At 33.4% G+C, this 15,614-nt stretch overlaps 2 protein-coding genes across 2 annotated transcripts; both read left to right on the plus strand.

Annotated features, from left to right (window-relative positions):
* The first annotated feature begins 2,666 nt into the window (after positions 1-2,666).
* LOC138909227 (uncharacterized) lies at positions 2,667-9,623 on the plus strand. The gene is made up of 3 exons (XM_070200415.1): positions 2,667-2,896; positions 3,001-3,360; positions 9,620-9,623. The coding sequence occupies exons 1-3, from the start codon at positions 2,667-2,669 to the stop codon at positions 9,621-9,623; spliced, it is 594 nt and encodes a 197-aa protein (XP_070056516.1).
* An 875-nt stretch (positions 9,624-10,498) lies between these two features.
* Positions 10,499-14,520, plus strand: LOC104107805 (UDP-glycosyltransferase 91A1-like). Its single transcript, XM_009616710.4, has 3 exons — positions 10,499-11,225; positions 12,440-12,670; positions 13,732-14,520. The coding sequence occupies exons 1-3, from the start codon at positions 10,631-10,633 to the stop codon at positions 14,322-14,324; spliced, it is 1,419 nt and encodes a 472-aa protein (XP_009615005.1). The 5' UTR covers positions 10,499-10,630; the 3' UTR covers positions 14,325-14,520.
* The last annotated feature ends 1,094 nt before the right edge of the window (positions 14,521-15,614 follow it).

The raw sequence follows: 15,614 nt of genomic DNA on the forward strand, positions 1-15,614 counted from the left end.
AATTGCAAAAATAGTCGCTTTGCCCAAAATTCAGAAGATCTCTAAAGATTTCCAAAGTTTGGTTCCTTCTAGAATGAAGTGACAAACAAAAGTCATGGTTTCGTGTGATGAAGTACTAAAGGTGAAGCCATACACTGTGGTATACACTAAAGAACGTGATGAAGACGAAGAAAGTGTGGTTCTTCGTATCATGTTACTGTATAAGGCGAGCATGGTGTTTTATCTTTAATGGAGGATGACGAGAAATTGGACGATGTTTAACCGTGTTATCACATATCCTTCAACGATGGAGACTCTTAAGAAGATAAAGATGCGAAAGATGCTCCACCTGAACTTGAAGAAGGAGTGAAGACTACAGTTGATGCCTTAAAAGAAGTTAACCTTGGCACTGATGAAGAACCAAGACCCACCTACCTAAGTGTTTTACTAGAAGTGGATGAAGAAAGCACTTATATTGAGTTACTCAAGAAATTCAGGGATGTCTTTGCTTGGAGCTACAAAGAGATGCCTGGCTTGGACCCGAAAGTAGCAATCCATCACTTTGATGTCAAGAATGGTGCTCTCCTTGTTAAACAACCCCAAAGGCGCTTTAGGCCGGACTTGGTTCCCTTGATTGAAACCGAAGTTAACAAACTCATCAAAGCTGGCTTTATTCGTGAAGTTAAATACCCAACATGGGTTTCAAGTATTGTCCCTGTAAGGAAGAAGAATGGCCAGATTCGAGTGTGCGTCGACTTAAGGGATCTCAACCATGCGTGTCCCAAAGATGAATTCCCGCTTCCTATTCAGGAGCTGATGATCGATGCTACTACTGGGTATGAGGCAATGCTATTTATGGATGGTTCGTCAGGCTATAACCAAATTCGCATGGCACCAAAAGATGAAGAGCTTACTGCATTCCGCACCCCCAAGGGTATTTATTGCTACAAGGTAATGGCCTTTTGGCTTGAAGAATGCTGGTGCTACTTATCAAAGGGCTTTGCAGAATATGTTTGACGACCTTCTACACAAAAATGTCGAATGCTATGTGGACGACTTGGTGGTAAAATAAAGAAAGAGAGGCGACCACTTGAAAGACTTGAGAATGGTATTTGAGTTGCTCTGGAGGTACCAACTTAGGATGAATCCATTGAAATGCGCCTTTGGAGTTACTTTCGGAAATTTCCTTGGTTTCATTGTCCGACATCGAGGATTGAAATTGATCAAGCCAAAGTAAATGCAATCTTGAAAATGCCTGAGAGTTGGAATATTCACGAAGTGAAAAGTCTGCAAGGAAAATTAGCGTACCTTAGGAGATTCATCTCAAACCTAGCTGGGAGGTGCCAACCATTCAGTTGCCTTATGAAAAAATGTGTCCCTTTCAAATGGGACCAAGCGTGTAGAAATGCCTTTGAGAGCATTAAATCTTACTTGATGAAGCCTCTGGTTTTAGCATCCCCTATACTTGGAAAGCCGTTGATACTATATATTTTAGCACAAGAAAGGTCTGTTGGAGCGTTGTTGGCCCAATAAAAATAGTGAGGGGAAAGAAAACTCTCTTTACTACTTGAGCGGGATAATGACACCAGACGAGCTGGATTATTCGCCAATTGAAAAGTTGTGTTTAGCGCTAGTCTTCTCAATTCAAGAGTTGAAGCACTACTTTCAAGCTCATGCTGTTCGTCTTATTTCTAAAGAAAATCCCATCAAGTTCGTGATGTCAAAACCTGTTCTTAGTGATCGACTAGCGAGATAGTATCTCCAATTTCAACAATTCGAGACTTTGTACATCCCTCAAATGGCTGTAAAAGGACAAGAATTGGCAGATCACCCTATACTTGATGATTGGGAGCTAACTGACGAACTACCCGATGAGGACACAATGGTCATTGAAGTTCAATCTCCATGAAAGATGTACTTTGATGGTGTTGCACATCGCGAAAGAGATGATGCTGCTGTGGTATTTGTCACTTCTCAAGGTGAAGTTCTGCCCTACTCTTTTACGTTGACGCAACTCTACTCTAACAACGTTGCTAAGTATCAAGCACTAATATCTAACAATGGCTTTCGAAATGAAACGGTTGCAATTGCAAGTCTTTGGTGACTCTCAGTTGGTGATCAACCAGCTTTTGGGTAGTTACGAGATCAAGAAACCTAAACTACGCCCATATCATGATTACGCTAAAAAATTAATGGGATGGGTCGGTGACGTGACTATTCAACATGTGCCAAGGAAAGAAAACAAGAAAGATGATGCTTTAGCTGCCATAGCTGCCATAGCTTCATCGTTAACCCTGCCTGATTAAGCGCAAGTTAGTGTCTGCCAAAAATGGGTAGTACCGCTGCCAAATGAGGTTGAATGTGAAGGAAATGATCTCAAGCATCTTGTCGCTGTTTCTGAAGCTGAGAAAGAAGAATGGCGACAACCCATTATCAACTACTTAAGCTATGGGATACTTCCAGAAAATCCGAGGAGAAGGACTGAAATCTGTCATCGTGCACCTCGCTTCCTTTACCACAAAGATACTCTATACAGAAGGTCATTCGTGGGAGTACTCTTGCGATGCTTAGGGGAAGAAGAAGCACTCCAAGCTTTGCAAGAGGCACATTCTGGGGTATGTGGGTCACACCAGTCTGGACCAAAGCTCCACTTCCATATAAAAAGGATGGGATATTATTGGCCAACGATGGTAAAAGATTTCTTGGACTACGTTCGAAGATGCAAGGCTTATCAATTCCATGCGAATTTTATTCATCAACCTCCTGAAGTGTTGCACCCGACTGTGGCATCCTTGCCGTTTGACGCTTGGGATTGGATGTTGTTGGACCACTGCCAAAGTCCTCTGGTGGGCACCTATACATCCTGGCTGCAATTGACTACTTCTCAAAATGGGCTGAAGTTGTTGCTCTTAAGGAGGTAAAGAAGAAAAATGTTGAAAGTTTCATCCGAGTAAACATAATATATCTCTTTGGCGTTCCTCGTTACATAATAACGTATAATGGAAAGCCATTCGATAATAGGTTGATGAACAAGATTTTTGATCTTTTTGGCTTCAAGCAGCGTAATTCTTCGATGTACAATGCTGCCGCAAATGGTCTAGCTGAGGCATTCAACAAAACTCTATGCAACTTGTTAAAGAAAGTCATCTCTAAATCCAAACGAGATTGGAATGACCGTATGGAAGAAGCTCTATGGGCATATAGGATGACTCACCGCACGCCAACACAAGCAACTCCTTATTCACTCGTTTATGAAGTCGAAGCCATTTTCCCACTCGAGCGTCAAATACCTTCATTACGACTGGTTATTCAAGAAGGGATCACTGATGAAGAAAATGCTCAACTTCGATTAGCAAATTTGGAGGCTCTTGATGAGAAGAGGTTGGAAGCTCAACAGAGTCTTGAATGTTATCAAGCTCGATTGTCTCGCGCCTTCAATGACTGTGATTACCTTACTGTTACCAGTCATTGGATTGATGAGGATTGGATAATGCAAAAGCGCATTATTGCTTATAGAATAATTAATTCACGTCACACAGGGCAGTTTATTTCTAGCACGATTACGGATATTTGTAGATATTTTTGCATTAGTGATAAAATAATATCAGTTTCAATGGATAATGCTACTAGTAACACAAATGTTGTAGCCTTGCTTACTACTACACTAAGTCCTGCATTTAGTAACATTTTTCATGTTAGATGTATTTGTCATATTTACCATTTAATTGTGGGTGATGGTATGCGAATTTTAAATGTTGAAATTGAAAAGGTTAAAATGGCTCTTAATTGGCTTTTTTATTCAAACCGTAGAAGTAGACTTAGAGAATATTTTAAAAGATGCGATGAATTTGGCCTAAGAGAAAGAAAGGTTCCTAAACCTTGTCCAACTAGATGGAATTACATGTATGAAAGTTTAGTTGTTGCATATGAATATAGAAACCCCATAAACTCAACGTTTAATGCTCATGTAAGTGATGATGATGAGCACCTTACAAATGCGGATTGGGCTCATGTTAAAATGCTTGTAAATTTTTTAGAAAAATTTTATATTGCTACAAATGAATTTTCTGGGCAATATTATCATACTATTTCTAACTGTTTAGTTTATATTGCAGAACTTGCAAATTTGTTTGATCTTGGAAAGTTATAGTTTTATTTTAAAAAATATGTTTTCCTTATTCCCCCTATTTATGGTATTGCTGCATTGTTAAATCCTACTATGAAATTAGGAGGTCCTCAATTTTGGTATGAAACTGTTTATAATGGTTTAGCACTTGAAGATGAGGAGTTGTCTAAACTTCCAGACGCAATAGTCTCAATTAAAATAAATGTTCAAACTATTTATAATGCTTATCAAGTTGCATTAGATCATGCTAGACCAAATGTTCCAACTCCTTCTTCTTGTAGTTCTCAATCATCTAAAAGAACTGCGGAAGTAAGAGCACTTAGTGCTTGGGTAGGGTTCAGGGGTTCTCAAGGTTCTAGTACTAGTGATTTTTCACAACTAAATGAGCTTGAAGTTTATTTGTCACAGGGAATTGAGGAAGTGAATCCCGACGGCTCCTTTAATATTTTGGAATGGTGGAAGGACAAAGAAAAATACTTTCCGATTCTTTCAAGGATGACCCGAGACATTTTAACTATTCAAGCTTCAACAGTGACATCAGAGAGCACTTTCAGTCAAGCAAGACTTCAACTCGGTGATTATAGAGCGTCTATGAGGGAGAGCTTGGAAAAATCAGTATTTTTCAGAGATTGGATCCGTTCGGAAAGAAGAAATTTTGGACTTGCTGAATCACAACTAGAGGTAGACGAAGCTTACGAAGAAATGCTAGCTGAACTTGCGGAGGATGATGCTTCGCCTGGAAGCGGTGATGACCAAGCTTCATTTCCGCCACCACCAACGGAAATTCCTTCGGACCTTGAAGGATTTATGAAATTTGTAAGAGATACCATGTAAATTAATATGTAACTTGTATTTTGGCACATCTTGATTAGTTTCTTTTTCTTCTCAATGGTGGTATTAGTACCTTTTTGTGCTCATTCCATAGGAGGGAGGAAGACTAAGAAAGATATTGCCATGATGTTTTAATGCTATAATAAAAATATAACGCATTGCTTTGAATATCTCTTTACAATATTTTTATCTTTTTATATATCTTAAGCTATACATATAGTATAATATAGTATATATATATATATATATATATTAACGCATTACTTTGAATATCTCTTTACAATATTTTTGTGTTTAAATTTCAATTAAAAAATTTAGGTGACAATTCTATAATATAATTTACTAGGAATTGCCTTAGATATTTTTATTACCATTTTTTTCTCTAACTTGTATAAAAATAATTTAAAAAATAAAAAGTATCTGTTGGGTCCGCTTAGGACCGTTTGGGCCCACTTAGGACCGGGACCGACCCACTTAACACGGGACCGTTAGTTCGTGGTTCCGGTCCCGAACCGATTCTAACAAGAAGCCCGCAAAGTCCGGGACCGTTTAGGACCGGCCCACTTAGAACTGGTCCACTTAGAACCGGGCCCGCGAAGCCCACTTAGGACCGGGCCCGGCCCACATAACAAAGGTAAAGGCGGTGATTTAATGCTTCCATGATCAAGTAGATATCAGCTGAAGCAATTTGTCTTCGAGTAAAATACAAACTCCTATGTCTCATGAAAGTCGTCTTATATAATTGTCCACTATGGTTTTGAAAAGTTTCCTGGTACTAGTCTAAGTTCTACTTAATTCTTTGGCAAGATAATTAAGACTAGCTGATGCGTTTGTTTCCAGTCATACGTGGAGGGGATCTTGGACAATATTGGTTCAAGTGCCAAGAATTAGATGCCTACGTACTGTGTATTATTTCTACACGAATATGAACTAATATCAAAAGTCTCAAGGAATAGATTGCAGGGGCAATTTTTATTCGATTCGAACTCCAAATTCAGTGCTATGTTAGTACTTCAAGTCAATAGCCTTCAAAAGTTTAAGTAGGGAACATTTGTAGGCATATAAATTTTATTAAAATTAAATTCATAAAATAATTTGAATTATATTTTAAAATTCAAGATATATTGGTCCAAATAAATATTATGGGCTAATATAACTGAATTACTTATATAAGTCAAATATATATAAATTAAATAAATAAGTCTTAATCCATTGGGGTAGCCCATTTAATTGGGCTAAAGTGATGAGCCCACTTCATTAACCCCAAAATGTCATCTTCCTAGAGGCCTAGTTTGGTACCACATGTCATATGACGTGGCACGCCAAGTCAAGCGAAAGAGCCAATCGGATCATGCCATGTGTCAAAATGACAAGGCATGCCAAGTCACATTAAAAGACCAATGAAATCGCGCCACATGTGCAAGTGACATGTTCTGGCCAATCAAATGCGGTCATGTCACACTTTAATTTGATTGGTCGAAAAGCGTTTGTTCTTATCATAACTTCCTCCCCCCCCCCTCCCCAACACAACTATAAATAGGGGTTTTCATAACCCAGAAAAGACACCAAAAGTTATAACAAGAAGCAAGAAAGAGCTCGTGGATCAAACACTGCAAATTCCTCCACAAGTTCGAGTTCAAGCTCAAGAACGAAGAACAAATCAAGTTCAAGCTCAAGAACGAAGAACAAATCAAGATTCAAGGAGTACGAGTTCAAATCAAAGGTCGTGCTAGTTGAATTCAAGATCATCATTCGTGGCAACAACTATATATTCAAGATCAAGCTCAAAGGCCTTTGGATTTATTTACTATTGGAAAGAAGAATTAGAGGATTCATAGAGATTGTACACTCAAATTATTTGAAATCAAATACTACGATTGTTGCAATATTTTTCGGTCTCGATTTTATTTTCCCGACGCAAATTTATTGTCTACACAGTATAAAAGAAACTAAGAAAATACTAAAAAATATAAATCACATGAGTGGAAAGATATAAACCAATCTGGGACTCAAGAATAAAGTCTATAGAAAATTAAATATTCAAAAAGATAAATTTAAATCATCCGAAAGGAAACATATTCAATACATTGCAGTTTGCTACTCATAATCGCTAGAATACCTTATGTCTTGCTAGTGAATATGCTGTAAATAATTCAATTTTAATAGGATTAGCATAATAGGTTTGAAAATTAGGATTTTGATTTTAATTACTTGTTGGCTTGTAACTATTTTCATAATTTCACGGCCCAAGAAAAAAATTAATGCTTTATTATTTTTAAACTTAATATATAAAAATTATTTTCACGTGTAAATTTATTCGGTACAGTTCAGTATTTTTTCAATTTATTTTTCATAAAATAAAAAACATACCCTAGTTATAGGTACAATTATAAATGTATATTAAAACCTACGATTTTATTAAAAGAAACCTGAAAAATGGTTCGGTACGGTACATTTCGTTCGGTTTAGTCAATTTTTAAATATCCATTGACACCCCTAGTTATAAGACAAGTTTGTTTGCTAGCATATTTTTTTTATATTACAAAAAATAAAAAATAGTAATGAATTTTTTTTTTGATTAAAGATTTTGAGTTTATACTTCTTGTTTTAATAAATAATATACTACAATCACATCTCTCTATAACAACATCCCTATATAGCAGCCATTCACTATAAAAGTCAAGTTTTCCTCAGAATCGATTTTTTAAGTTTTATTTTACCTCTCTATAACAGTTTTTTACCATAACAACAACATCCATATTTAGAGTAAAACGTTCTTTGTAAATTTATCCCTCTGTAACAGCCATATAGAATCTTTAAGATTATTAATAATAATTCTAGAAATATGCACATAATCTTTTCCATTAAACAAAGTTTCTATCTTGCAAAAAATATAAGATCTGAAGTCTGAAAATGTGCATTTGATATCTTTTCCATTGGTCAAATTCCAAAAAATATTTAGATAGAAAATTTAACTATTAAGCTCTTATACTGTCTTCAAGAAAAAGCTATTGGATACTTTTTTGCTGAAAATTTGGATACGAATCTTCGCCAATTCAAGCGTTATATCGCTGTTAAAAAGAATAAAATCTATGATCAAGCTACAATTACAAAGTTCTTCCATCAATCTTGAAAGAATTTATTTGTCTAGGTAACTTTAAAATGTCTGGCTCAGAGTTTAAATCTTTATACGTTTAACTATGAATTTACTAATAATGTATTAGTTTTTTTTTAATATTTAACTAGTGAAATATGCATATCTTTTAAAATTTTAAATTTGAATATTTTTTTAATCTTTTATATGTAATATTAAAAAGGAAAAAATATTTAATTTTTGGATATGTTTTATCTATAATAGTCAAAAAATATTTAATCGTTAAATGCTAATATATGTGTATAACAAGGTTATTATAGAGAGGGGTGAATTTGAATTAATCTAATTGACGAACACCAACAAATCAGAATGGTTAAAGAAAAAGAGGGTACGTTCGGTTAAAATAATTTCTAGAAATTTGGATAACCACACATAACAGTGTGATCTCTCACAATAATCCAACACAATTTCCCATGAGTCCCCCGTATATTAAGGCATGGTTATCCTCATCTCATATTTATTATAGCTCTAGTGATTTGGACAAGCACACTTATTTACTCTCACCTTTAATGTTTTAAATTAATTATAAATTAATATATAATATATCAATTATATATAAATTAGTATTAATAAATATTTTTTTATATTAAGAACGGAATAAAGAATATCTTTTATTCTCTTTACCTTCTCTCTTTTCGATCACCTCTCTCTCTATCTAACACACACATTCTCTATTCTTTCCCCAACTCTATTTTTTTTTCTTCGATTTTCTCTGTTTTTCTCTATTTTCTCATCTACTTTATCCTTTTTTTTTTTAGAGAATTTATCAATATATTTCAATTGTTTTACTATAGAGTTTTAACTTAGCAATTTCCTTTCATGTTGCACAATTGGTGTTCGAATTGAAATTGTCAATCATTAAATTTTGAAGGTGTTTGATTCTCCATCATTGAAAACCATTAAAAAGCTTTGAATTCGAATTTGAGTTTTCAAAAATATTATTTGTTTGGATTGAGTGTTGTTACAAATAACTGAGAATATTCTTTGGAGTTTATATCTCAATTTTGAGTGGTGTTTGGTGAACATTAGAGTTGATTTTGCCTGAATTTCAGATTGAAACTCGAAGAAGAAGACACATGACATTCAATATATATACAAAATTGTATTAAAGTTGTATGTAAATTGTATTTAAGTTGTATTCTGTTGTAGTTATATTTTAAAAAAAAATTGAATGTTATATGAAAGTTGAAAAATTGTTGTATAATGTATGAATTGTATGAAATTTGTATTTAAGTTAAAAATACTATCTTTTTACATAAGCTTGTTGGTATGTATTAAAATTGTATTAAGAGAGGAAGTTTTGATTGGAATTTCAGAGAGGAAAAAGAACACACCACATCAAAATATTACAAATCATATACAAAAGACATATTGTATAAAATTTGTATGAAAATTTATTTAAATTTTTTGATGTTGTAGTTGTATTTAACTAGGTAAAAATGATGTATGAACGTTGTAAATAAGTTATAAAAAAATTGTATATTATATAATTAGTTCTATTATTATTTTTTGTTTATATGTTGTTGTAGATGAATCAAATTTATACGGAATTTTATTTTTAATTTGTATATTGTTGTACTATACAATTTATCATCGTCGAGTTTCTATTGCTGCTGCCGCTGGTGCTACATCCACGAAGGTGGAGGTATTGAAAATTTTACTTAAATTTCGAGTTTCATGGAGGTGTGCGTCCAGTGGCGAAGCCACATGGTCACAAGGGTGGTCAGCTGACCATCCTTTGTCAAAAAATTATATTGTGTATATAGGTAAAATATTACGTTTTAGAGGCATATAACACATATTGAACACTCTTTGTCGGGAATATTTTTTTACTTCTTTCAAAATTGAATAATCTTGGGAAAAATTCTAATTTCGCCACTGTGTGCGTCCATGATTCAATATTTAACTATCCACGCTTTTGGGTAGGGAGAGACGACAAAGAATAGAGAAAGAGGAGAGGAGAGAAAAAAAGAAAAAGAGTGTAATTGAATCTCCTAATTTAAGATACTAATAATGAATTGTATATGGAGAGAGGATGTAGAGAATAGGGAAATAGGAGAGAAGAGAAAAAATGAGAACAATGTAACTGAATTCCCCAATTTAAGACACTAATAATGAATTGTATATAAATTGCAAGAAAATATAGTTATATTGGGTAATATATAAATCTAGAACAATTATAATAAATAAATTTTAAATATTGTATGAGAACAAAAATATTCCAAATTTTATTGATAAGACATTTACAACTGTAGCTTAAGATTATTATAAATTTTTTTAAATTGACACACTGACCCATCGTGCAAACTGTAATCCACTTTGTAATCAATAATGCAACAAAAATAAAATAAAATACTACAACCATTTAAGCACTATCTGAAAGATTCCACAGACCAAGAACAGATCTAAGTTTTACTATATAGTATTCCTTTGATATTTGAAGCAACGGCTACCTCTCACCAATAACTTTTACAACACAACCTTAAATTTCAACAAAATCCTCATATCATTTTGTACTTTGAATCTCAAACTCTAAAACAATGTCGGATGTCAAGAACTTTCATTTTTTCATGTTTCCTTGGTTAGCTTTTGGTCACATGATACCATACGTAGAACTAGCTAAACTCTTAGCTGAAAAAGGTCACAAAATCTCCTTTTTTTCCACTCCAAAAAACATCCAACGACTCCCTAAATTGCCTCCAAATTTAAAACCCCATATAGAATTTATTACTCTTCAATTACCCCATGTTGAAAATCTCCCTGAAAATGCAGAAGCTACAAGTGATTTACCTTATAATAAAGTTAGGTACCTCAAAATTGCCTTTGACAGACTCCAAGAATCCATGCCCAAATTAATAGAATCCATTTACCCTGATTTTGTAATTCAAGATTTTGCTTCTTATTGGTTAGTTCCAATTACTGAAAAATTACAAATCCCCACTATTTATTTCAGCATATTTCCTGCAACTTGTTTAAGTCTGGGGGGAATTCCTTCTAGTATTATAAATGGAGATAATGATCGTGTTAAGCCTGAAGATTTTACAGTGAAACCTAAATGGGTAACTTTTGAAACCAATGTAAGGCCAAGTTTTTATCAGATTCAACGTATGTTCAATGACTTGGTCATAGATGGAGGTAATGTTTTAGAATTTATAGATCTTTGTTTTTTGTTTACATCCAATGTTTTCGTACCTGCATTAGGATCCGACTAAATTTTGGTTCGTGCCGGAAAATCTCACGTAGGGGTAAAGTCCTCATTAACAAAGATGACTTCATACTTAAGACTTGAACCCGAGATTTCTGATTAAGTATAAATGAGTACTTACCACTCCATTATAACTCTAGTTATTAGAATTTATAGACTTGCATATGTACGTATATGCATTATTAGCAATATTTGTATGTTATTTGTTATAGTAAAAGGTTTGACTCAAATTTAAAGTGGTATACTGAGGTTATACCAAGGTTTAACATTAAATGGATCTAAGACGCCTCATAAAGTATATATCTATTTTTATGTCTAGATAGTTTGGCATAATTTTTATTTTAATGATGGACTAAATTAAAAAAAAATGTAACTATGTATTATTTAAACTTATGGTGACAAGTGTATATGCGTTTAACATGTGTTAAAGTATGTGGGTAGAAGTAGTTTTGTTCATGTTTTTGTTTATTTCTTGTGTTATTCTTGTATGCTATGTTGATTGTGAGACTCCTTGTACATGTTATTAGCCATGCTTGGGGCCTTGATGAGATATAAGAGCGAGTTGTCTCTTGAAATGTTGTTTGGCTACTAAGCTCTAGTCATATTTATCCTTAGTATATTATGCTTACTCATTTTCTCCACGGTATTATGTTATATTCCTTGCCATGTTGTTTGATGGGTGTTTCCATATGGATTGGTATTGAGGTTTGGATCGGGTTGCATGCTGCAACGGTGTTAAGATTGGATTGGGTTGCACACCACAACCGTATTAAGATTGGACCGGATTGCATGCCACAACGATATTGAGGTTGGATCGGGTTCTGCTGCGACGGATGTGATGCATTGAGCTTATTTCTTGTTCCTATATTATTGTTATAGGAAAAGGTTGACTCAGATTTAAAGTGGTATACTGAGTTAATACCACAGTTTAACGTTAAATGGATCTAAGGCGCCTCATAAAGTATATATATGTTTGTATGTGTAGATAGTTTGGCGTAATTTTTAGTTTAGTAGTGGACTAAATTAGAAAAAAAATGTAACTATGTGTTATAACGTCATTTGAAAGAAGAAAATTTTTGTTGATAATTTAACATGATAGATTCTGAAAGAAGATAATTTTTATTTTAAAATTTTGTTCCGACAGGAAATGTTTCCGATATTTATCGCCTCGCAGTGACCGTGAAAGGCGTTGATGTAGTGGCAATAAGGAGTTGTTACGAGTTCGAAGGCGAGTGGTTACAAGTCATAGAAAACATTTACGAGAAACCAATTATTCCAATTGGTTTGCTTCCCACAACTAGCTATGATGATGGAGAAGAAGATAACAATGAAACATGGCTAGAGATGAAAGCATGGCTAGATATGCAACAAAAAGGTACTCTCACATAGACTGTACTCCTTCCATCTCATTTTATGTAGAAGAATTAACTTAAATAGCCGATCATACAATCGCTTAAAATAAAAATAGCTATATATATATATATATGTGTGTGTATAACGATATATAGTCAATGCATAATCTATATATACTGGCTAGGAATAGTAAACACTGAATCCAACCCGCTATTTATGTAAAGATCCCTTTTATGTATGTACTTTGATTGAGCATGAAATTTAAGAAAGAATAACTTTTTAAATTTTTTGGTTCAAAACAAACTATAGATATTTGTATGATTATAAATCATCTCATTAAAGATAAAATAAAAAGTTTAAAGTTATATTGTTTCTAAAGACAAAAAGATATTATTCTTTTTTTTTTTTTTACAGAAAAAGGGGATTTTTACACAAATAGCCGGCCATATTCATTATTTATTTTTTCTAGCCATATATGTAAATTAAACATTTATTATACACAATTATACATTCATAATACATAAATTATGCATATGTTATACCTTCACCGGCTATTTTAGTTTAACCTGTTAGGTGGGTGGCTATTTGGGTTAATTCTTCAAAAATAATACATCACATAATTAGGATAGGGGGAAGTGAATTATCTAGCATCGAGAGGCAAAACTGATGAACAGCTTTATCCATTAAAAGACTTGATATTTCTATTTTATTTAGAACTTGAATTTGAATTGAAAAAATAAATTTAAGTTTTAACTTTAATTTGGACATGTTTGTTTATGACATAAGAAGGCTATTCTAAATACCATTCTTTCAGTTTTATAAATTCAGGTCTTCTCTAATCAATGGCTATAATTTGCAGTATGTATACGACTCGTATCCTTGTCTATATTTTACATGTTTGTTTATGAAATAAGAAGGCTATTCTAAATTATACCATTCTTTCAGTTTTATGAATTCAGGTCTTCTCTAATCAATGGCTATAATTTGCAGTATGTATACGACTTGTATACTTGTCTATATTTTCTTAAAGTATACAGATAATATCTCTTTGTTCTTATTTTTGTTACTCTATTATTCTAACAGGTTCAGTAGTTTATATTGCATTTGGGAGCGAGACAAAGCCAAGCCAAGATGAACTAACAATCATAGCATTAGGTTTAGAACTTTCAAACTTGCCTTTCTTTTGGGTGTTTAGAAAACAACGTGGATGTGCAGATTCAAAAGTGATCGAGTTACCTGAACAATTCGAAGAGAGAACAAAAGGACGTGGATTTATATGTACGAGTTGGGCACCTCAATTAAAATTACTGAATCACGAATCAATAGGTGGATTCTTGACGCATTCTGGATGGAGTTCAGTAATAGAGGCAGTACAATTTGAGAAACCGTTGATATTATTGCCTTTTTTAGGCGATCAAGGGATGATTTGTAGCCACTTGACTGAGAAGAAATTGGGATATCCAATTTTTAGAAATGAATTGGATGGATCATTTACTAAAGAATGTGTGGCTAAATCTCTGAGGCTGGTAATGGTGGAGGAAAAAGGAAAAATTTATAGCCAAAATGTTAAAGAGATGAAAGAGTCTTGTAGTAAGGATGTACAACAACGTTTTGTGGATAATTTGTTGGCTTATCTACAGAGTCACAAAAGGTTTCAAAGAAGAGAAAGCAATTAGGTGAGATTGATTCAGGTTCGAGTTTCAGAAGGAAAACTTCTTGATAGGGAGCGCTTTACTCTTTGATGTATTTGGATTAGTCGGATATTATGTCTCTTGCACCCTTTTCCCTGGCTTATGGCTATGCTGCACCTTTATATATGTTATGTAAAAGTTATAAAATAAATAGACGCTGGAGTCTTAATTAGCAGGAAAATTTAGATTCTCAATGGGAAATATGGACTGAATTGGCAATCTAATATAAAAAAGTTGTGTCCTACTATGTATTTTTGTGTGAGATAGTGTTTATAAATTGAAAAGAAAGTGGTCATTATTTTGGTGTAACTCATAAAATTATTAATGCCATAATCTACCACTAATTACTTACCAAAGATTAAATTTTATAACCACCAACCATGTTCTACAATTTTATTATTCCACTACCTTATTATTTATTTTATGGAAGAGATTCTACACCTATAAATAATGGTGTTTCTTCCTTGTATTTGGTGTGTGAAAGTATGGTAGTGTGTATGAAAAATGTAAACTTGGTGTAGTGAAAAAGAGAGTTAAAGAGAAGGAGAAAATCTAAGTCTCCAACTTATTCTCTACAAAAGAGAATATTATTTTTGTTGAAGGGTGTTCATTTTGGTGGAGCTTTGAACTTAACAATTTGTCCAGAGTTTGTTCGAGTCATACGACGTTGTCGGGTTATTATATCCTAGAGGGGACAAGTCAAGAGTATTACTGCTGGACCGGTAAAGATACTACCGCAGTGGGCTTGAATTTCCTTAAAGAGAGCGAGATATATGCGCCTCAACCTGAAGAATATTTTTTATTTTTCTTCATATTATTTTTCAATGTAATTATTTGTAATTTCACCAACAATTTTAAGGAGATTCAAATTTTTTATGCAGTTAAAAAAATAACGGATATCAAGGTGGAAGTTCACTCTATTCATAGAGAGGTAAAAAATTTTCTACTTGTTTAGCTCAAGCGGAGAAAAGGTAAAAACTTTTTACCTTATATTTTTATGACTATGTGATTATATTATTTATGATTATGAATTTTCATAATTCTAGAAATAGTGGGGGCAAAAGAAATAAAATATTCTTGCATGAAAATTTTGAATATTCATGCATGAGTGAATATTGATTAAATCAAAAGAGTGTGATAACTGCATCTATCATAAGTCTTGGAATAATTCATATGTTGTTGTTTGCCTCTATATTGATGATTTATTAATATTTGGTTGACACGAATATTATTGGAGAAACTAAAAGCATGCTTAGTAGCCATTTTGATATGAAA

This window comes from Nicotiana tomentosiformis, chromosome 4 (genome assembly GCF_000390325.3).
Source record: "Nicotiana tomentosiformis chromosome 4, ASM39032v3, whole genome shotgun sequence".
NCBI classification, from domain to species: Eukaryota; Viridiplantae; Streptophyta; class Magnoliopsida; order Solanales; family Solanaceae; genus Nicotiana; species Nicotiana tomentosiformis.